Genomic DNA, 22797 nt, shown 5'->3' with positions numbered 1-22797 from the left:
ACAGACTTCGGTTTTATGCTGATATAATGCAAACTAAATCAGAATTAAGAGATTTTCGCTTTTCCCTGTAGAAGTTATATCCCGTTTCTAACATCAAACAAGGAACACTAAACATGACCCTAACATCTCATCTCAAAGAGTACTTTGGAGCTGGTGTCGATGAGAACAGAGTCGATTCAGTGCATGGCCAGGATCAGCTGAGCTGCTTCGATGACAGTGGTAAAAGAACCCGGTAATTAAGCAATCGCTCTCCACACAGGGAAATCGATGTGGAAACCAGCATCGACACCTTCTTTCTAGCTGAATCTGTGTTTCCCTGTTTCTTCTGCTCTACTGCTAGGAGAACCAAAAGTTTTTAACCCACCATCTCTAGACTATTCAATACTGCATAGAAAAGCTCTCCCTTCTACTTTTGCCTTAACCAGTTTTCCTCCCTCTCTCAACTCTGACCAACTTTCGACTCTACTTTCCGCAGCACACTTCTGGGTTGAATGAGGTAGAATGGAAGCCACAACACTATGAAGAGGGCGGGATCAGGTCGTGGAGAGAGGTGCAGGGAGGCTGGGGAGCACGCCCTCCCACAAACAGTTCTCCACTTCTTCATGAAGCATCCTGTATCTCACTCCACTTTCCCCCACATTATCACCGGACTTCTAGAGACAGAACAGTACTCACGATCTCCACCAACATTTCTTCCTCTCACTGCACCCCATAACTGTCATTCCATGTATTTCAGCTCCTTAAAACCCACCAACCTGCAAGTTTCAGAATCAATAAAAACCCGAGCGAGCCTTGCGCAAATGAAGACAAAATTTATCAAACCAAGCAAAACCACACCTGGTTTCAAAGATACCTTGTACCCTAATTACAGTCATCCTGAGGGAGCTACCAAACTTCCGGGCACCTCCCCGGTGCTTTCACAAGTTGAAAGGCATTACAAAGGGGGAAATAAAACATCTGCTAACACCTACCACCGCCATTTGACGTCAAGTAGTAGATGGGGGGAGTAATCTTACAACGCTAAGAATTCGTTTAACCATAACGTTCTATGCAATAAAAAAAAAAGGGGGGTGGGGAGGGAGGAGACAGAAATATTGCAAAGCATTCAGGTATTCAAACAATGACATTTCAAAAGGCGAACACAAATGTCTAACACGGATGACTATGGCTACACCCAACAGCAATACAAGGCTAGGACTCGCATGGCAAAATTATTACCATAGAAAAGGTATTTTAATATATTAGATGGTCCATGAAAAGTGGCAGGTAAATAGAACTACCCAAGAGAGGAAAAAAATACAGTTGCGAATAAACTTACCACGCCTGAAGCAAGTGGGGAGAGAGACAGACCCTTCACAGCAGAACCGTTTTCTGTGGTGGGGCCGGGCGGCGGCGGGAAGTTGGGGCTGAAAACCATCAGGTCGCTCTTGCCCGCGCCCTCCGCCACGCACAGGCTCCGGCTCTGGCGCTGCGAGTACGACCAGCTCCCCACTTCGCTGGCGCACACCAGCGTCGCCGGCCCGGGCCCCGACAGCACGGCCGCCCGCGGCGCCCACCGCGACGCCCCGTACAGCACCACCGCCAGCAGGAACAGGCTCGACACCGCGCAGATGGCCACCACCAGCCACACGTTCGTCGCCGCCGCCGCCGCCGCGCCGCCCTCCGCGCCCGCCGCCGGCCGCAGCCCCGCCCCCGACGAGGACGAGCCCGCGGCCGCCAGCGCCGCCTCGGCGCCCTCCACCAGCGACACGCTCAGCGTGGCCGTGGCCGAGCGCGCCGGCTCCCCGTGGTCCCGCACCACGATCACCAGCCTCTGCCGCGGGCCGTCCGCCTCCTCCAGCGCCCGCGCCGTGCTCACCTCGCCGCTGTACAGCCCCACGCGGAACGGGCCCTTCCCCCGCGGCTCCCACAGCTCGTAGCGCAGCCACGCGTTGTAGCCCGAGTCCGCGTCCACCGCGCGGATCTTCGCCACCACCTGCCCCGCCGGCGCCCCCCACGCCGCCCACGCCCACAACGCGCCCGAGCCCGAGCCCGAGCCCGGCCCCGACGCCGCCGAGCCCGCGGCCCCGACGCCCGGCCCGCCCCCGGCAGGAGCCGGCGGGAGCAGCGCCGGCGCGTTGTCGTTCTCGTCCACCACGAAGAGCTGCACCGTGGCGTTGCCGCACAGCGGCGGCTCCCCCGCGTCCACCGCCCGCACCTCGAACTGCAGCACCTGCACCTCCTCGTAGTCCAACGGCTGCAGCGCCCACAGCCGCCCGCTCTCCGCGTCCACCGACACGTAGCTCGACGCCGCCCGCCACCCCCCGCCCGCCACCGCGCCCCCGCCGACGCCCTCCGCCACCGAGTAGCTCACGCGCCCGTTGCCCGCCTCGTCCGGGTCCCGCGCCCACAGCCGCGCCAGCTCCGCGCCCGCCGCGTTGTTCTCCCGCGCCAGCACCGTGTACACGGCCTGCGCGAACGCCGGCGCGTTGTCGTTCACGTCCGACACCGGCACCCGCACCCCGCGGCTGGCGCGCAGCGCCGGCGCCCCGCCGTCCTCCGCCCGCACCTCCACCTCGTACTCCGACACCCGCTCCCGGTCCAGCGCCTCCCGCAGCACCAGCGAGTACGAGCCCGCGAACGTCGCCACCAGCCCGAACGGCGCCGCCGGCCACACCGCGCAGCGCACCCGGCCGTTCGCCCCCGAGTCCCGGTCCGACACGCTCAGCAGCGCCACCACCGTCCCCACCGCCGCGTCCTCCGGCACCGGCACCGACAGCGACGTCACCCACACCTCCGGCGCGTTGTCGTTCACGTCCAGCACCTCCACCACCACCTTGCAGTGGCCCGACAGCGGCGGCGATCCTTTGTCTCTTGCTTCTATTATAATCTCGTAACTATCCATTTCTTCATAGTCTAATTTCCCTTTAAGTCTGATTTCTCCTTTGTTTTCGTCGATAGCGAACATTTCTTTTACTTCAGCAGCAAGACGCTTACTAAATAAATATATAACATCACTATTGATCCCTTCGTCTAAATCCATGGCACTGAGCGAGATTAACAGTGTCCCGAGATCTGAACCCTCTAAGGCTTTCACTTTATATACTGACTGGTTGAACTGGGGCACGTTGTCATTCACGTCCAGCACCGAGATCACCAGCTCCATCGTGCCTGTCAGTGATGGACGGCCCCCGTCACTCGCTGTCAACACCAAACGGTGCTCAGGCATCGTCTCGCGGTCCAGAGGTTTTGTTAAAACAAGAGCCAAAGACGCGCTCTGGTCATTAGTCCCTTGATGGTCAAGTCTGAAGTGCTCGCTGGGACTGAGGGTATAGGAGAGCTGCGCGTTGGCTCCGACATCTGCATCCGACGCGCCCTCCAGCGGGAACCGAGACCCCGGCAGCGACAGTTCCGCGATTGTAAAGGCTTCTTCGTTCACAGGGAAGAGCGGGGCGTTGTCGTTGATGTCGGTCACCTCCAGCTCCACGTGGAAGACGCGCAGCGGCCGCTCCACCAGCACCTCCAGGCGCAGGGTGCACGGCGCGCTCTTCCCGCACAGCTCCTCCCGGTCCAGCCGCGAGCTCACCACCAGCGCCCCGCTCGCCCCGCTCACCTCCACGCTCGCCCGCCGGCCCTGCGCCACCAGACGCAGCCGACGCGCCTCCGGCTCGCCCGCCTCCAGGCCCAGGTCCTGCGCCAGCCGCCCCACCACCGTCCCGGCCTTGGCTTCCTCCGGCACCGAGTAGCGCACCTGCCCGCCGCCCAGCGCCCAGGCCGCCTGCAGCACCAGCACCCGCACCACGGGCCCCCAGCACACGCCCATCGCCGCCGCCGCCCGCACGGGCCCCGCACGGCTCCCCGCCGCCGCCCGGACGCACCGCCTTCAGGACTGCCCCGGCCGGTCCAGCCCGCTGCATCCCGCCGCCGCCTCGCCCGCTGACGGTAGCCGTGACAGCGGCTCGGGGAGGAGCTGCCGCTTTCCAGAGGGCTCAGGGCGCCTTCGCGGCCAACAGCGGCACCTGGTGTCCGAGCGCGGCTCCTTCTTCGAGTAGCCGCCTGCCGCCGCCTGCAGCGGCGCTGCGCTCGGGAAGGACGGGCCGTGGCTCCGCCCGCTTGGGCGACAAGCTCCGCGATTTGCCTTCGGAACATTTCCCCTCGCCAAAAACGATACTAGGTGGTGTGGCTCTTCTTTCCTCTCTTCTCCTTTTCTCTTCGCTTTTCTCTTCTCTCCAGGAATCATACCTGTGACGGTCATCACTGAAAAGAGCCTACCTCACTTCTGATCTCTTGACTTCGTCTTCCCTACACATTGCTGAGGAGGCGTAACTTGGTTTCCTCATTTATTTCTTTATTTGCAAAGAGATGTCAGCTGTTTCTTCTACAGAAGAAGACTGTATCCTTGATGTTCTATCTATGGAAAGAACTCGGGTCTCCAGGAGACAGAGATTCACATCAAATTTATTTGTGCTTATTGCAGTAATGCTTAAACCAAGCTGAACCTGCTTACTTTTTCATGGCTTTGTGACAGTGAAGTAGCAGAGCAATCCCATGCCCTCTCCTTGGTTTTCATACAGTAAATAATAGAGCAAGAACATCATATTACAAAGAATATCTGTGTCCCTCCGTAACAGAATTGTTTTGCCTTTTGAAATATAGGTCCAACCTAAGAAATCTGCAATGCATACAAATTCCAAAAGACTCTCCACTCCGTCAGTGACTCCCTAACTCTTTATGTCAGTCTAAACATAATCCACATAGCACAGATCCTCTCAAAGGCTGAAATAGCTCAGGGAACCTGAGCTCTCTAGTAGTTGTTATGTCTCAGTAAAGTATTTCCTGCAAGTTTTATTCCCCACTTGTAGCTGCACAATGAATGACAAGTTCTTTCTTACCTTTTTTGGCACATAGGCACTCACAGTACAGCAAAACAATGTGCCCATTACTGGCAGAGATAAGCTGCTGCAGGATTCAGTACAGTCATCCAGCCATGACATAACTGAAGACAACACAAAAGGGTTGCACCACTGCTGTGGTAGGGTACAGTTCATCTTGCAACATGTTCCCATGCTCCCACCTCATCCACCAACATATAAATACATCAGGGCCCCTTCTCTACACAACTACTGACACTTGCTGCTACCCTGCCATGCAGGCCAGGCAGCAACACGAAACAGGAGATTTCACACAGTAGTGAGCTGCTGGTTCTACCACAGAAGCATCAATGATGCAACAGCAGGTCAAAACAAAATGAAGATACAAAATGCTAAAAAAATCCAGGTAGGTCTGTTGATAGGTCATCTTTAATTACACCTGTTGCTATTGTAAGAGTTGTCTTGATTTACTCCCAGATCTCCATTGTCAGGGCCGAGTTCAAGGATCACTGTTCACGATTTTGGGGTAGCAGAGCTGGAAAAGGAAACAGATTTTGTCCAGCCTCTCAAATCCCTGCTGTATTGCCAGCATTTCTGTATCCCCTTCCATGAAGATGGAAACAGAAATTAAACCTGAAGCCTCATGGCATTCTCTCGAGGAAAACCTCATCTTAAAAGACTACAAGACAGTGAACCACAGTGATGGCAAGTGGCACAAATTCTGAAATCAGGCAGTCAACACTGGCAGCAGCATGGCTCTTGCTCACAATTATTGACACATCTCCTGAGAAACGCAAGCTAAGTCACCCTGCCTATGAGGCAATCGGGAGCTTCAGGTGTAATCCCAGTTCATATTCACATGATCATCATGAGGCACACACACAACAAGACACAAAGTAACAGTTTATTTTTAAAAGTATTCTCAAGAAGGAAAAAAATAAAAGAAAGGATATACAACACCTACCACTGCAGGGTACATTGAACTAGCGAGTCAGGAACCATAGCTGAGGTACTTCTACAAATATATTCACCCACCAAAACCAAGTTCTCTGGCAATACATCTTGCCTAATATAGCACTACAGCTGCATGTTTTTCACACCTACCTTGGTTCCCGCTCTTCTGCCATTAAGTACTTTGTATTAGAAAGTACATTTACATCATGCTTGGAAAGGGGCAATGCGAAATGTTTCTACTATCTTTTCCATGTCCATAGTAATTCTGTACTACTTCACAACTAATATATCCCATGCAAGGTGAACAGAGAAGAACCTGGAGTACCAACTGTGGTCACCTCACATGATCTCTTTCAGAGGAGAATCAAAAAGGAGGACAGACTTCTGATTAAGAAAAGACTGGAAACCAGCACTTCACAGCAGCCAGAAGCAAAAAGTTCATTACAACTACCCTACCTGCAAGACAGAAAAATGTACTCAAATGAAGACACTCCCTACAAAATGGAATAAGGCTGCAAGAGGTGATTGGAGCTGTGATTAACTACACAGATGGCAGGAAAACCAAACCTGGTCACTTGAGCAAGATAGTAAGTTCAACACTGCAGTCAGGGAGAGATCTTTGCTAAGAACTGTGCTCATCAGGGGATCTCATGGAGAGTGATGTAACAAAGGTTACAAAAGATACTACCCAGTGGAGCAGAGTTAAAATACATGTCTGCTGAGAAACGCAGAAAGATTTGATGACCCTGAAGACCTAGGTGGGAAAATGGAAAAAAATATTTTCAATGCAGGACACCACAAAGCTGAGGAAATGGGGGGGCGGGGGGGGGGTGGGAATGTGGCTTCAGCAGACACTGTGACTGACTCTGAACCAAACATTTAAGGCTCTGAAATGACTTTCACATAAGAAAGACAGACACATACATGTATCAGCTCCATTCTCAATGCCAACCAAAAGGGTAAGTCTTATGAGACCATGGAAAAAACTCTGTTACATCCAACTTTGTGGAAGTACATGGTTCACCAACACTTTGAATATTTTGTGGAGGTCCTCCCCTTCCTACAAGGGCAAGAAGAAGAGAGGAGACTATGAAGGGTTTCAGGGGCAGCCAGCAGAATAACCAATGGTTTAAAGCAGACTCTATTTGAGGAACATTTCCTCGTGTTAAAAAAAAAAAAGACTGAAAGGGAATATGACAGAGGTCTTCAAAGCAGTCTTACCACCAAGAATGATAGGGAGCAAAACCATAAAAAACTAGATTAGACAACACTGTGAGAAACCTCATCTAGCTTCAACATGCACGCCATTCAGGACCAGTTTGGAACTGATATTTGCACATAACCTTTCAATCACAACTTATACTGTTCTCCCAATACACATCAGCCTTCTCTACAAAAACATACGAGGTGCTACAGAAAACACCAGCCTACCCTGTAACACCTCAGACTGAAATAAAGAAGTACATAACCACGTGAAGATATTAGCATTGAGGTCATGATGCTATAGAAAATGCCTGCAGAAAAACTCCGAGCAATTCTGGTCCCGAGGAAGAGCAGAAAGTGACATCAGAAAACTGCAGTGGTGTTAACAGTTTCCAAAAAATGAAGACATGAGGAACGCTTCAGTCAGCATTCAGAGAGAAAGCATCCGCCAGGCCCCCACCGCCCGCGGGCCCCGGCGGCTGAGCCCGGCTCCCCCCAGCGCCTGCCCAGGGCCCGGGCGACAAGGGCCACAAGAAGGGGGAAGGGGCGAGAGGCGACAAAGGGGGGGGCACTGACCGTGTCCACGAGAGCGGGCGCCTCCGGCTGCGTCTCCTTCGCCGCGGGGCCGGGCGGCGGCGGGAAGTTGGGGCTGAAAACCATCAGGTCGCTCTTGCCCGCGCCCTCCGCCACGCACAGGCTCCGGCTCTGGCGCTGCGAGTACGACCAGCTCCCCACTTCGCTGGCGCACACCAGCGTCGCCGGCCCGGGCCCCGACAGCACGGCCGCCCGCGGCGCCCACCGCGACGCCCCGTACAGCACCACCGCCAGCAGGAACAGGCTCGACACCGCGCAGATGGCCACCACCAGCCACACGTTCGTCGCCGCCGCCGCCGCCGCGCCGCCCTCCGCGCCCGCCGCCGGCCGCAGCCCCGCCCCCGACGAGGACGAGCCCGCGGCCGCCAGCGCCGCCTCGGCGCCCTCCACCAGCGACACGCTCAGCGTGGCCGTGGCCGAGCGCGCCGGCTCCCCGTGGTCCCGCACCACGATCACCAGCCTCTGCCGCGGGCCGTCCGCCTCCTCCAGCGCCCGCGCCGTGCTCACCTCGCCGCTGTACAGCCCCACGCGGAACGGGCCCTTCCCCCGCGGCTCCCACAGCTCGTAGCGCAGCCACGCGTTGTAGCCCGAGTCCGCGTCCACCGCGCGGATCTTCGCCACCACCTGCCCCGCCGGCGCCCCCCACGCCGCCCACGCCCACAACGCGCCCGAGCCCGAGCCCGAGCCCGGCCCCGACGCCGCCGAGCCCGCGGCCCCGACGCCCGGCCCGCCCCCGGCAGGAGCCGGCGGGAGCAGCGCCGGCGCGTTGTCGTTCTCGTCCACCACGAAGAGCTGCACCGTGGCGTTGCCGCACAGCGGCGGCTCCCCCGCGTCCACCGCCCGCACCTCGAACTGCAGCACCTGCACCTCCTCGTAGTCCAACGGCTGCAGCGCCCACAGCCGCCCGCTCTCCGCGTCCACCGACACGTAGCTCGACGCCGCCCGCCACCCCCCGCCCGCCACCGCGCCCCCGCCGACGCCCTCCGCCACCGAGTAGCTCACGCGCCCGTTGCCCGCCTCGTCCGGGTCCCGCGCCCACAGCCGCGCCAGCTCCGCGCCCGCCGCGTTGTTCTCCCGCGCCAGCACCGTGTACACGGCCTGCGCGAACGCCGGCGCGTTGTCGTTCACGTCCGACACCGGCACCCGCACCCCGCGGCTGGCGCGCAGCGCCGGCGCCCCGCCGTCCTCCGCCCGCACCTCCACCTCGTACTCCGACACCCGCTCCCGGTCCAGCGCCTCCCGCAGCACCAGCGAGTACGAGCCCGCGAACGTCGCCACCAGCCCGAACGGCGCCGCCGGCCACACCGCGCAGCGCACCCGGCCGTTCGCCCCCGAGTCCCGGTCCGACACGCTCAGCAGCGCCACCACCGTCCCCACCGCCGCGTCCTCCGGCACCGGCACCGACAGCGACGTCACCCACACCTCCGGCGCGTTGTCGTTCACGTCCAGCACCTCCACCAACACGCTGCAGTGACCTGACAGCGGGGGCCAACCTTTGTCCCTCGCTTCGATCTCCAGGTCATACGACTGAACGTCCTCGAAATCCAGGTCACCATCAGTCCGTATTTCACCGGATCTCCTATCAATTATGAAAAGGTCCTGAACATTGCCAGAAACAGTGTCGCTAAACGAATAATATATCTCCCGATTAATTCCTTCATCTTTATCTGTCGCTGTTAGCTGGAAAAACACAGTTCCCGGAGCAGCGCTCTCCGGCAGCTGCACTTTATACACTGACTGGTTGAACTGGGGTGCGTTGTCATTGGCGTCCAGCACCGAGATCACCAGCTCCATCGTGCCCGTCAGCGACGGACGGCCCCCGTCACTCGCCGACAACACCAAACGGTGCTCAGCCATCGTCTCGCGGTCCAGCAATCTCCTTAATACAAGGACTACGAGAATTTTATTTCCGTCTTTGGATTTCACTTCCAAACCGAAGTGCTCGCTGGGGCTGAGGGTATAGGAGAGCTGCGCGTTGGCTCCGACATCTGCATCCGACGCGCCCTCCAGCGGGAACCGAGACCCGGGAGGGGAGTTCTCCGATAAACTGAGGTTTTTCCGGGCGGCGGGGAAGAGCGGGGCGTTGTCGTTGATGTCGGTCACCTCCAGCTCCACGTGGAAGACGCGCAGCGGCCGCTCCACCAGCACCTCCAGGCGCAGGGTGCACGGCGCGCTCTTCCCGCACAGCTCCTCCCGGTCCAGCCGCGAGCTCACCACCAGCGCCCCGCTCGCCCCGCTCACCTCCACGCTCGCCCGCCGGCCCTGCGCCACCAGACGCAGCCGACGCGCCTCCGGCTCGCCCGCCTCCAGGCCCAGGTCCTGCGCCAGCCGCCCCACCACCGTCCCGGCCTTGGCTTCCTCCGGCACCGAGTAGCGCACCTGCCCGCCGCCCAGCGCCCAGGCCGCCTGCAGCACCAGCACCCGCACCACGGGCCCCCAGCACACGCCCATCGCCGCCGCCGCCCGCACGGGCCCCGCACGGCTCCCCGCCGCCGCCCGGACGCACCGGCTCTCCTGCCCGCCCCGCGCCGCCCCCCCGCGCTCACAGCCGGGCTCTCCGCCGCACCGGGGCGGAGCCGCCGCACCGCTCCGACGCCGTTTCTGAGCCTGCAGCGACACCGTGTGCTGCTCCGACGCCTCGCACGCTCCCCACCATCGCCAGCCCGCCGCCTCTCGCCTCGCTTCCTGCCGTGCTCCTCCTGCTTTGCCCCCTGCCTTTCTTTTTCCCCTCCTCCTCGCGTCTTTGCTCTTGCCTTCGTCCTTTCTTATTTCCTCCTTCAGTTATCTCTTCTTATGCCTTTCTCGCGTTCTTCCTTCCTTTCCTGACACTTCTCTCTTTTGTTCCGTCTTCTCTTTCCATCTGCTTTCTTCTCTTTCCACCTTCGATGTCCTCTTTCTGCTCTTCCTTCTCCTTTTCGTTCTTGCCCGGACGTGCCCAAGTCTTTACTCCCCTTTCCATTCTTCCATCCTTCGCTCTTCTTTACCCCCGCTGGCAGCTCGCCAGTCGCCTCCGGCGCCGCGGCGGAGACCGTCAAAGACGGAGACAGCAGCGCCAATTACGGCCAGCAGCGCCGGAGCGCGGTACTCTAACCAAGGCGGAGGCTGTTAGGGACCAACTCTCTTTAGCGTCTACAGGTGACGTCGTGCTCGTCATCTCCTCTATCGTCTCTTCTTTCCTTCCTTTCTTCCTCTTTGCTTTCTTTTTACTTCCATCAATTCCTTCCTTGTTTTCTTCCTTCCCGTCTGCCATTTTGTTTCCTTTTCTCCCTTTTTTCCATTACCCTTTCTTCTCGTGATTCTTCTTCCTTCTGCCTTTCCTTAGCTCTATCCCTAGCTCTTCCCTTTTTTCCCTGACCTGCCTCATCTTTGCGTCCTAATCCTTTCTGTTTATACACAAACAGCCGAGCCATTGCATCTTCCTTTCTTTTTCTCCTTCACCAAAATAATTTCGAAATGGCTACAACACACTCACAATGAAGCATGGACACCCCTTCAGGCAAGACCTCTCCTCTTCCTCTTCCTCAACACTTTTCACCAAGCCTGACACAGCACCCTGAGTACCGAGGGTGCTGAGGTCCTCCACTCCATTCATTGTGTCGATACAACGTTGGTGCATGCTGGTAATCTCTACTATCATCTCTTCCTTCTTTCTTGTTTCTTCTTTCTTTCATTCCTTCTCGTTTTCTTTCTTGCTTGCTTGCTTCTTACTTGCATAGATTACTTCCTGTCCTTCTTCCTTTTCCTTCCCATCTCATCTCCCTTTTATTTTTTTTTGTCCTGCCCTATCCTTCCCTCCCATTCTATTCTACTTCCATCCTTGCATCTTCTGTTTCGTTTCTCCCTTACCAAGAAGTTTTAAAAATGTCTACACCACACTCACCATGAAACACGGATGTGCCCTTTGGCAAGAGCTCTCATTCCTCATCCCTATCACCTTCCATCCCTCCAAACAGTAAACCACCCTCCTGTTTTCCTCCAGCCTATGAATCTGCACCTGCCTTTATCTTCCTGAAGAAGAACACACCCTTCGGCATACCAGCCATCTCAAGGACCCAGCAAATCACAGAGTGAGGCAATCAAATGGCAAAGAACATGTCTGCCTCATCTGTTATGGGTTTGTGTGGCATGGGGGGTTTTGTCAGCAGGGGAGGGGCTGCAGGGGTGGCTCCTGTGTGAAGCTGCTAGAAGCTCCCCCAGCTCCAAGCCAGATCCTCCTCTGGCACAGGCCGACCAAATCAGTGAGAGTGGTAGCACCTCTGGGACTTCTCTGGGACTCTATTTAAAAAGGGGAACCTGCAGTGAGTGGGGGTATTGGAATGTGAGAAGAACGCCTCTGTGGATACCGAGGTCAGTGAAGGAGGAGGAGGAGGGGCGCCTGAGGATGTTGATGCCCCTGCAGCCCGTGGTGAGACGGCAGGCTGTCCCCCTGCAGCCCGTGGAGGTGAGCAGGGGACCACATGCCCCTGAAGATGGCCGTCACTCCATCCGAAAGCCCACACTGGAGCAGTGCATGGCTGAAGATCGGCCCGCGGAAAGGACCCATGCCCGGGAAGTTTGTGAGGAACTGCAGCCCGCGAAACTCACGTTGGAGAAGTTCGTGAAGGACTGTCTCCCGTGGGAGGGACCCCACGGTGGAGCAGGGGAAGAGTGAAAGATCCTCCCCCGTGAGGAGGAAGGAGCGGCAGAGACAAGGTGTGGCAACCTGACCCCAACACCCATCCCCTGTTCCCCTGCGCCGCCAGAGGGAGGGGGTAGAGAGAAACGGGAGTGGGGTTGAGCCGGGAAGGACGGAGGGGTGGGGGGAAGGTGTTCTAAGGGGTGAGGGGAAGGTCTTGTAAGATTTTATTTTACTTCCTCATATCCTTGTTTTGATTCGACTTGTAGTCAATTAAATTGATTTTGTTTCTTCCCCAAACTGAGGCTGTCTTTTACCCGTGACCGTAAGGGGTGAGTGATCCCTCCCTGTCCTTCTCTCGACCCATGAGCCTGCCTCTATATTTTCTCCTCGACCCACCGTAGCTGGGGGGTTGAGGGGGCGGGGCGGGACGGCGGTGAGCGAGCAGCTGCGTGGTGCTTTGTTACCGGCTGGGCTGAAACCACGACACTCATCAGAACACAATCCACCACTCTCTGAAACACAAGCCCCAGATACAGGGACGTCTCATAAAAAAAAGGCTCCACAGAGTCCAAAAAACACACAAAAGACAGGCGAATCTCTCATTCAGGAACTCAAACCCAGCACAGCCAAGCACAACAACCTTCCAGGAGGACCGAAAAAGCACGGGGCAACCACAGCTCCCAAGCACTCTCCATATACCTCCATTCTTCCAGACTCATTTTCCACCTGCACGCTGAATGGCAAGCTCTTGCTTCCCATTCAGGCAGGCATGCACTGCCAGAACAACACAGCAAGAACCTCAGTACCCAGGGGCATTACTCCCCTTCGAGTAGCACGACCCACCCATCACACAGCCAAACAAAAGCCACGAGGACAACACCATGGCATTTTTACTTACAACATCCACTCAATGCCCAAAACATCCACCCCATGAAATGGACTGTGATCCCTCCTTCATATACGCTTGCTGCCACCCACTCAAGCTGTGCCTCGAAGCAGCAGAAAAGCAACGAGAGCAGGCAGCGGTGCTTTGCTGCTCCAAACCTACAGGCATTACAATCCTGGCAACATTCGGTTGATCCAACAGCAAGATACCACGACAAAACAAGAACAAAAGTACATCTGCCTCTCAAACTCATCCTCTTCAGGTATGAACAACTTCGTGGCAGAATCACTGGTTGCTTCTTCAAAATAAAAAACATTTTCAGAACAGCAGAAACAATGCCTTTAAGGGACGTTTGAAATTAACATTATGACAGATTCCTGGGGAAAGTGGACACAAAAAAATTACTCATGTTCTGCAAAAGCCTGGAAAATGCTACACAGTCCACAGTACTCCCTTATGCACTTCTATCACAAGGGGAGTAGCAGGGAGACCTGAAAGCCAAGGACAGTCTGTCAATGTCAAGCTCAGCTCAAGACAGTGGAAAAGCCATCCCCCACACTGATGACAAACCGCCCAAATGTCTGCAATTCCAACCACCAAAATTCTGCCTCCTGCATCTCCTCCAGTGTTACCAACACATTGCCAATTCGAGAGAAGAGAAAACAAAACAATGGGAGGTTTTGGTAAGAGGAGGGAAGAAAACCAAAGGAACCCCTTGCACTGTATTGAAACACAAGAGGGCAACAACAGGCACAAGGCTATGCAGAAATTCTGGAGGCCCTGAAAGGATCCTGGGCAAGTAGCACTGTCAGCGGAGCCTCTTCTTGAGGTTTTCTACTGGCATCCTCTATCCCACACCAAGGCAACAGCTTCTCCAGCTAAGTGGACATTCTCCACTTCTTCCCCAATGACACAGACCACGTTCTAACCAGCATCTCCATCTCCCTCACGCAAGACATTTCCCCACTTAAGGTCACACTCCCCATGATGCATGCCCAGGCCACACTTCAGCCACTCACAGGATTAAAGCCACAGCACCCGGGGACTGCTCCAGCCCAACAACATGCCCCACCTCTAAGCCCCGTTCTCAACATGACCCAGGCCTTTGCACATCCTCACTTTCCCTCACAAATGGCACAGAAAACATATGGAGGGCTGCAAAGCCGCACAGTGTCTGACAGACTCTTGCCAGCTGCCTGAACTTCACCCTGAATGTTTTCGGACATTTCAAGCAACCTCAGAGGGAAACAACACTGCTGTGCATTAGAATGTAAAGATGCTTTGATTAGAGCTTGACAGCTCTGACTCCTGTCTCAAAAATTTAGTATTTTTCCATACAACCACACCAAATACTGAAGCAGAAGCACACTCACAATGTCGACGGCATGGGAGAATTTGTACCAGCGAAAACCACAGCTGGGCAGGCGTGTAAGTGCACATCTCTGAATGACTTAAGCATAACAGGACACACCATCTCTACCAAGGCCAACTGTGCCAGTGAACAGGTAGGGGGAGTCAAGCACAGAAAGATTACAACCACCTGCTTACATTCCCTTACAAATCCTGCCCAAGCAGGATCAAGGAACCATCATGGCAACATCAACGGCTATGGAAGCTGCTATAGATGCCCACCACTGCACAAGGACAGCAGGGTGAAGCACTACCCTCCCACAACACCCTGCCAAAACACAGGAGAAAAGAAGTTCATCAGACAGCATTCACCAGTCTGCATGTCACCCCCTCTTAACAACACATTGCCTACATCAGGCAGGCTGCAGGGGAACCTACTGACCCTGGTGGGAGACATTCATAAACTCAAAACACATTGCAGGCATTTCAGTTTCACATACTGTCTCAAGATCCAGAAGGCCTCATACTCCAGACCCTTGGAGCCTGGAAAGGATCCTGGGCAGCAACACTCTGCCCATCCTGCCTCGTGCTTTCCTCTAGGCAGCCTCTGCTCCCCACTCTCCAACATGCCTTCTCAAGACAAGCACATCATCTCCCATTCTTGTCTTCTTACAACATGGTCCACGGTCCTCCCAAGGATTTCCACTTCCCTCTGACAAGTCTTCCCACTGCTCAAGGTCAACCTTCACATCCAGAAATGGCCAGGCCCTACTCAGTACCACTGCCACGTTCACCTCCGCAACATGCCACACTCTCCTGTAGCTTCAGCAACCTCGGATGGAAACGTTACACAACTGGGAGCAATAATAGTTATAGGGGTGATATCGGAACAGCTCTAATGGCAATGGGCATAAATTGCATGCTGTGCAAGAGGAACCCAAATGCTGACAAACACACCAGTGTCACCAATGATACCTACCGTGTACAAAAAATTTCTCTTGGGTTTTTGGGGTGAGCTGTTTAGCTTTTAGGGGTTGTTTTCATTTGGTTCTTTTTCTGAAAACAGGTTTTTCCATTAGTTTTGTAACGGCATGGCTTGTGATGCAAATGCTGAAGGAACATAAAAACAGGCCAGTGTACAGTCACGCCTCCTCTCAGGCCAGGAACTCAAATCGAAAACCCAGCAGGGGAGGGCAGGACAAGAAAAAGGAAATCCCTGCCTTGGGTCACACGCTTCTGCCTCAACACTTCATGCGACTAACTACAGTTAAAATACACTTGGAAAAAGAACACTTGGAAAAGTCCATACAGCCTTCCCTACTTTTATAATAAACCTGCTGGGCAAATAAAAATGGAGAAACTACACTATAGGGTAGACTCCTGATTGTCACCTTGCATCACGTCTCTTGCAGAAGAGAATCAACCAAGGTGAGGACAGAGTTTATGACAGGAAACCACAGCCAATACTAGCATGATCTGCAGTCAGCAAAGGTAATAAGTCCTCCCACTGCTCAAGGTCACCCTTCACATCAGGAGATGCCCAGGCCCTACTCAATGCCACTGCCACATTCACCTCCATGAACATGCAACAGTTGCCTTGCCCACCTCAGGGCTCACTCCACATTTTCCAGACCCTTCCCACCAAAGACAGCACCATAAATAAACATGCAGATGGTATCACACACACAGCATCCAGCAGAGTCTCTGCAGCTGACCCTTCATGTTTGGCAAAGCTTCAGCATTCTCAGAAGGAAATGTAGCAGACCTGGGAGCAATACTCTTTATAAAGGTGACGCTGGGACAGCGCAACGTGGCCATGGCATTGATTTCATGCTCTGAGGGAAAAACAAACATGTTGACACGCACAGCACTGTAACGGATGATAGTGACTGAGTAGGAGCATTTGGTTTTGGTTTTGTTAGGGAGGGGTGGTCCCTTGGATTTGGTTTGGGTTTTCGTTTCTTTGGGTTTTTTTGTAAGAAAAAATGATTTTCAGGGCTTGTGCAATGATGTGACTTCTGATCCAAATATTGAAAGAACAGAAAAGAGGCCAGCATAAGTCACGACAATTCACTGGCGAGGAATGCACTCCAGATCCTAGGGGAAAGGGGAAGCAAGAAAAGAAAAAGAAAATTCCCATTCCTAACACCTACCTTGTGGGGTGACACTCCTCTCCCTCAACACTTTATCATACTAACTACGGTTACAACACACTTGGAGAACGAACACTGGATTACAGCCACCTCCTCATCACTTCCTCTTACAAATCCTGCCTGAGGAGGACAAGGAACCATCATGGCAACATCAACGGATGTGTAAGCTACTATGGATGCCCACCACTACGTAAGGACAGCAGGCTGAAGCGCTACCCTGCCACAACACCCTGCTCAAAACAAGCGGGAAATGGATCAGCAGACAAAATTCAGCAGTCTGCATCTCAACCCCTCTTACCAACACATTGCCTAGGTTAGGAAGGCAGAAGCACAAATGACTCTCTCTGGTGGGAGAGATTCCTAACCTCAAAACACATTGTGGGCATTTCAATACCATGTAACTGTCTCAAGACCCAAAAGGCCTCATACTCCAGACCTTTGGGACCCTGGGAAAAGATCCTTGGCAAAAACACTCTGTGCCCTTCCTGCCTCACGCTTTCCTCTAGGCAGCCTCCGTTCCCCACTCTGCAACATGTGTTCTCAAGAAAAGCACATCATCTCCCACTACTGCCTTCTTATGATATGGCCCATGGTCGTCCCAAGGATTTCCATTTCCCTCACACAAGCCTTCCCACTGCTCAAGGTCACCCTTTCACATCAGGAGATGCCTAGGCACTACTCAATGTCACTCCCACAATCACCTCCATGAACATGCCACACTTCCCTTTCAGTCCAGCTTTTGTGGAACCTTCTGTCAACCAGAGCACCACAGAAAAACACAGATGCTATCGCATACACCGTGTCCAGCAGACTCTCCGCAGCTTACTCTTCATGGTTTGCAATGCTTCAGCAACCTCCCATGGAAACCTTACACAGCTCAGAGCAATACTATTTCCAGAGATGATCATAGAGTCATTGATGTTGGAGGAGATTCGTCAGACCATCGAGTCCTACCATTATGCCAAAACTGCCAAGGCCACCACTAAAACATGTCCCTAAGCACTACGTCTTCTAAATATCCCCAGGGATGGTGACTCAAGTACTTCCCTGGCCAGCCTTTCCCAACACTTGACAACCCTTTGAGGGGAGAATTTTTTCCTAATATTTAATCTAAACCGCCCCTGGCAAAACTTGAGGACATTTCCTCTCATCCTATCACTTGCTCCTTGGGAAAAGAGACCACCAACCACCTAGTTACAACCTCCTTTCAGGCAGTTGTAGAGGTCTCCCCTCAGCCTCCTTTTCTCCAGACCAAACAACCCCGGTTCCCTCAGCTGCTCCTTGTACGTCTTGTTCTCTAGAGCCTTCATCAGCTTCATTGCTCTTCTTTGGACACACTCCAGCACCTCCATGTCTTTCTTGGGGTGAAGGGGCCCAAAACCAAACACAGTATTCGAGGTGCAGTCTCACCAGTGCCATGTACAAAGGGATGATCACTTCCCTACTCCTGCTGACCACACGATTTCTGATACAAGCCAGGAGGCTATTGGCCACCTTGCCCATCCGGGCACACGGCCGGCTCATATTCAGCTGGCTGTTGTCCAACACCCCCAGGCCCTTTTCCTCCAGGCAGCTTTCCAGTCACTCTTCCCCAAGCCTGTAGCCTTGCACTGGGTTGTTAGGACCCACATGCAGGACCTGGCACTTAGCCTTCTTGAAGCTCATCCCATTGGCTTCAGCCCATCGATCCAGCCTCTCCAGACCCCTCTGCACAGTCTCTACCCACAAGCAGACCAACACTCCTGCCCAACTTGGTGTCGTCTGCAAACTCACTGACAGTGCGCTCAACTCCCTCATCCAGATCACTGATAAAGATATTAAACAGAACTGGCTCCAAGAATGAACCCTGGGGAACACTGCTTGTGACCGGCCGCCATCTGGATTTACATCTCTTCACTACAACTCTTTGGGCCCGGCCAGCCAGCCAGTTGTTTACCCGGCAAACAGTACACCCGCCCAAGCCATGAGCAGCCAGTTTCTCCAGGAGAAGCCTGTGGGAAACAGTGTCAAAGACGTTACTAAAGTCCAGGCAAACAACATCCACAGCCTTTCTCTCATCAACTAAACGGGTCATCTTGTCAAAGAAGGAGATCAGGTTAGTCAAGCAGGACCTGCCTTTCCTAAACCCATGACATCAGGAAAACTCTAATGGTAGTGGGCATTGATTTCACGCTGTGATAGAGCAACCCAAATGCTGACGAGCACATCACTGCCATGGATGAGATCTAACATGTCGGACAATTTGGGGATGGTTGGGGTTTGGGGGTTGAAAAGAAGGCTTACGTGGATTCTTTAAGGTTGTCACTGCTGATCCAAATATTGAAAGAACACCAAACAGGCCAGCATATGTCATGACACTTCACTGGTGAGGAACGTAGTCCACACCCTGGCGGAAAGGGGGAGCAGCAAAAGAAAATTCCCATTTCTAACACCTGCCTTCTTCGGTCACACCTCTCTCCCTGAAAAATTTATCTTATCAACTAGGCTTACAACACAGTTGGAAAAAAAACATAGGAAAAGCCCGTATTGCCTTCCCTACTTTCCTAATGACTCTGGTCAGCCAACCAAAATGGAGAAATTACACCATGGGAAGAGAAAACCCTGAAGTCTCAACTGTCACCTTCCATCACATCTCTTCCAGAGGACAATCAAAGAGGAGGACAACAGAGTCTGTGACAAGAAAGCACATTCAATCCAAGCACAGTCAGCAGTCGGCAACGGAAATGGCAGAAAATAGTGCCTGGGGGGCTGCCACCACCACAGCCTGCGTGTCTCGCAGATCTTCATAGGTCTTGAGTCGAAATGCTACACGCCTGCAAGCAAGAACATCTGCAAAGCTGGTGGTGTGGCACCTCTAACGCAACTGGCAGTGATTTTATTCTACGGAAGAACAATTCACACCCACAACAGCAAACCTCAGCTGGGAGAATGAAGTACTGCCCACCGTAGAAGAAGATGAGGTTGGAGACTGTGAATGTGCGCAAGTCCGTGGAACCTGATGAGATACATCTGAGGGTCCTGAGGGAATTGGCAGATGAAGTTGACAAGCCACTATCCCTCATATTTGAAAAGTCATGACAGACTGGTGAAGTTCCCAGTGACTGGAAAAGGGGAAACATAACCCCCATTTTTCAAAAGGGAAAAAAAGGAAGACCTGGGCAACTACAGGCCAGCCAGTCTCCCTTCTGTGCCTGGCAAGACCGGGAAGCAGATCCTCCTGGAAATTATGCTAAGACACATGGAAAACAGAGAGGTGACTGGTGACAGCCAACGTGGCTTCACTAACGGCAAGTCATGCCTGACAAATTTCTGGTGGTCTTCTATTGCAGGGTTACAGCATTGGTGGATAAGGGAAGATAACTGACATCACCTACCTGGACTTGTGCAAAGCATTTGATACTGTCCCACACAACATCCCTGCCTCTAAAATGGAAAAACACGGATTTGACGTGTGGACCACTTGGTGGATAAGGAATTGGCTGGATGGTCACACTCAGACAGTTGCGCTCAGCGACTCTATGTCTGGGTGGAGACCAGCAATGAGTGGTGTGCTTCAGGGACCTGTATGGAGAACAGTATTACTTAACATCTTTGTTGGAGCCATGGACAGTGGGATTGAGTGAACCCTCAGCAAGTTTGCAGATGACACCAAGCTGAGTGCTGCAGTTCATACTCCAGAATGAAGGGATGCCATCCAGAGGGACCTTGACAGGATTGAGAGCCGGGCCCGTACAAACTTCATGAAGTTCAACAAGGCCAAGCACAAGGTCCTGCACCTGGGTCAGGGCAATCCCAAACATGGATACAGCCCTGGCAATGAGTGGATTGAGAGCAGTCCTGTGGACACAGACGCGGCAGTACGGGTGGATAAAAAAGTAAATATGAGCCAGCAATGTGTGCTCACAGCCTACAAAGGCAAACATGTCACAGGCACCATTCAAAGGAAGTATGGCTCGCAGGTTGGGGAAGGTGATTCTCTTCCTCTATTATGCTCTTGTGATGCCCCTCCTGGAGTACTCTGGTCAGCTCTGGGGCACACAGCATAAGACAGACATGGTCCTGCTCAAGCGAGTCCAGAGGAGGGCCACAAAGATGATCAGGGGGCTGCAGCACCTCTCCTATGAAGGGTTGAGAGACTCGGGGTTGTTTACCCGGGAGAAGAGAAGGCTCCGCGGACACCTTATAGCGTCCTTCCACTACTCAAAGGGGGCATACACCAAAGATAGGGAGGGACTTTTTACAAGGGACTGTAGTGATAAGATGAAGTGTTATGGTTCTACACTGAAAGAGGGTAGTTTTAGATTAGATACTAGGAAGAAATTACCTGCTGGGAGACACTGGAACAGGTTCCCAGAGGAGCTGTGGATGCCCCTTGCCTGGAAGTGTCCAAGGCCAGGCTGGATGGGGCTTTGAGCAACCTGATATACTGGAAAATGTCCCTGCTCATTGCAAGGGGTTTGGAACTAGATCATCATCTTTAAGGTCCCCTCCAACCCAAACCATTCTGTGATTCTACATTCATGGCAACATCAGCAGCTGTGGAAGCTGCTATAGATGCCCACCTCTACACAAGGACAGCAGGTTGAAACACTACCCTCCCACAACGTATTTCCCAAAACAGGAGCAAAAAGGTTCATCAGACAGTATTCACCCGTCTGCATGTCACCCCCTCCTACCAACACATTGCCTATGGCAATCAGGCAGCAGCACAAGGGACTGTCTCTGCTGGCAGATAGTCGTACAACACTGTGGGCGTTTCAATACCATGTAACTATCTCAAGAACCAGAAGGCCTCCAACTCCAGATCCTTGGAGCCTGGAAAAGAATCCTGGGCAAGAACACTCTCTGGCCATCCTGCCTCATGCTTTCCTCTAGGCAGCCTCCACTCCCCACTCTCCAACATGCCTTCTCAAGAAAAGCACACATCTCCCATTCTTCTCTTCTTATGGCATAGGCCATGGAATTCCCAAGGATTTCCGGTTCCCACAGACAAGTCTTCCCACTGCTCAGAATCACCCTTCACATCAGGAAATGCCCAGGCCCTGCTCAATGCCAGGGCCAGAATCACCTCCATTGACATGCCGCAGTTTCCTTTCCTGGCTCAATCCAACTTTTGCTTATGCTTCCCATCAATGAGACCACCGTCGAAAACACACAGAGGTATCACGTACACAGCGTCGGCAAACTCTCTGCTGATGACCCATCATGTCTAGCAATGTTTTGTGGGATATTTGGAAAACAATGGACATATAGTGAGCAATCCAGGCACAATGGAACTGATTATTCTGTGAGCAAGAGGCCTCTGCAGGCAGCAGGCCTCAAGGACATAGCAAAGATTAACTGTTGCTACAAGTTTGATGAAGCCAGCACGCAAAGTAGAACAAGGCTAACTGTTGCTACAAAGTTTGATGATATAAGCACAAAAAGCTGAACAAAGTTGGTCCTATGTGACTGAAAGCAGGACACAAGACAAGATACAGGCAGAGGGAACCATTCTAGTGATCAGAAGGCCTTACCCTATCAAATTATTGTTTTAGGCGCGTGGACAGCACACGTTAACCAATCCACAGATGGCTTACGCATGAGCGGGAATTAAAATACTTATAGAAACCAAGCTATTTGGGCAATAAAGTGGCATCTGCTTTGAACATATTGATTGTGTGCAGCATCCGTGACTTCCGCGTCGACAATGTTTCAGCTATCTCCAAGGGAAATGTTGCAGACCTGGGAGCAAGAATATTTCTGCAAGTGACATTGTGACAGCTCTAAATGGCAATAGCATCAATTTCTTGCTCTGAAAAAACAACCCAACTGTTGATGAGCACACCACTGCAACACATGGTATTGACTACATAGGAGAATCTGGTTTGGGGTTTGTTTTGTTGGGTTTATTTTGTTTGGGTTTGTTCTGCTTGTTCGTTTTGCTTGTTTGGTGGTTGTTTGGTTTTTTTCCCCAAGAAGATGGGGAACCATGAGGCTGTTGATTCAAATACTAGAAGAACATCAAAACAGAGTAGTGTATGTCACATGACTTCTCTGGCCACGAACAAGAGACCAAAACCTGGGGGATGCTGGAAACAACAAAATGAAAAGGAAATTCCTGTCTCTAACACCTACCTTGTTGCGTGAAACACCTCTCTCTGAGCACTTTACACTAGCAACTAGCATTACAACACACTTGGAAAAAAA

General features: G+C 53.3%; 1 protein-coding gene across 13 annotated transcripts in view; it reads right to left on the bottom strand.

Moving 5' to 3' along the window:
- Window positions 1-22797, bottom strand: part of LOC126051048 (protocadherin alpha-C2-like) — a 162677-nt gene that overhangs the window by 97413 nt on the left and 42467 nt on the right. For 3 of the 13 annotated variants that reach the window (XR_007509708.1, XM_049829714.1, XM_049829718.1), the window contains exon 1: window positions 7584-10767. The exons of 6 other annotated variants lie outside the window; for them this stretch is intronic. Coding sequence is in view for 6 of the 7 variants with exons in the window: in XM_049829714.1 (XP_049685671.1) it covers window positions 7584-10052 (2469 nt within the window). In the remaining variant the exon portion in view is untranslated. Of the gene's footprint in view, window positions 1-1318; window positions 4388-7583; window positions 10773-22797 lie in introns of those variants that run through there. 4 more of the 13 variants (XM_049829711.1, XM_049829709.1, XM_049829708.1 and 1 more) reach the window with 4 other exon arrangements.

The sequence above is a fragment of the Accipiter gentilis genome, chromosome 26 (assembly GCF_929443795.1).
Source record: "Accipiter gentilis chromosome 26, bAccGen1.1, whole genome shotgun sequence".
Classification (NCBI taxonomy): Eukaryota; Metazoa; Chordata; class Aves; order Accipitriformes; family Accipitridae; genus Astur; species Astur gentilis.
This window is presented reverse-complemented; position numbering and strand designations above follow the sequence as displayed.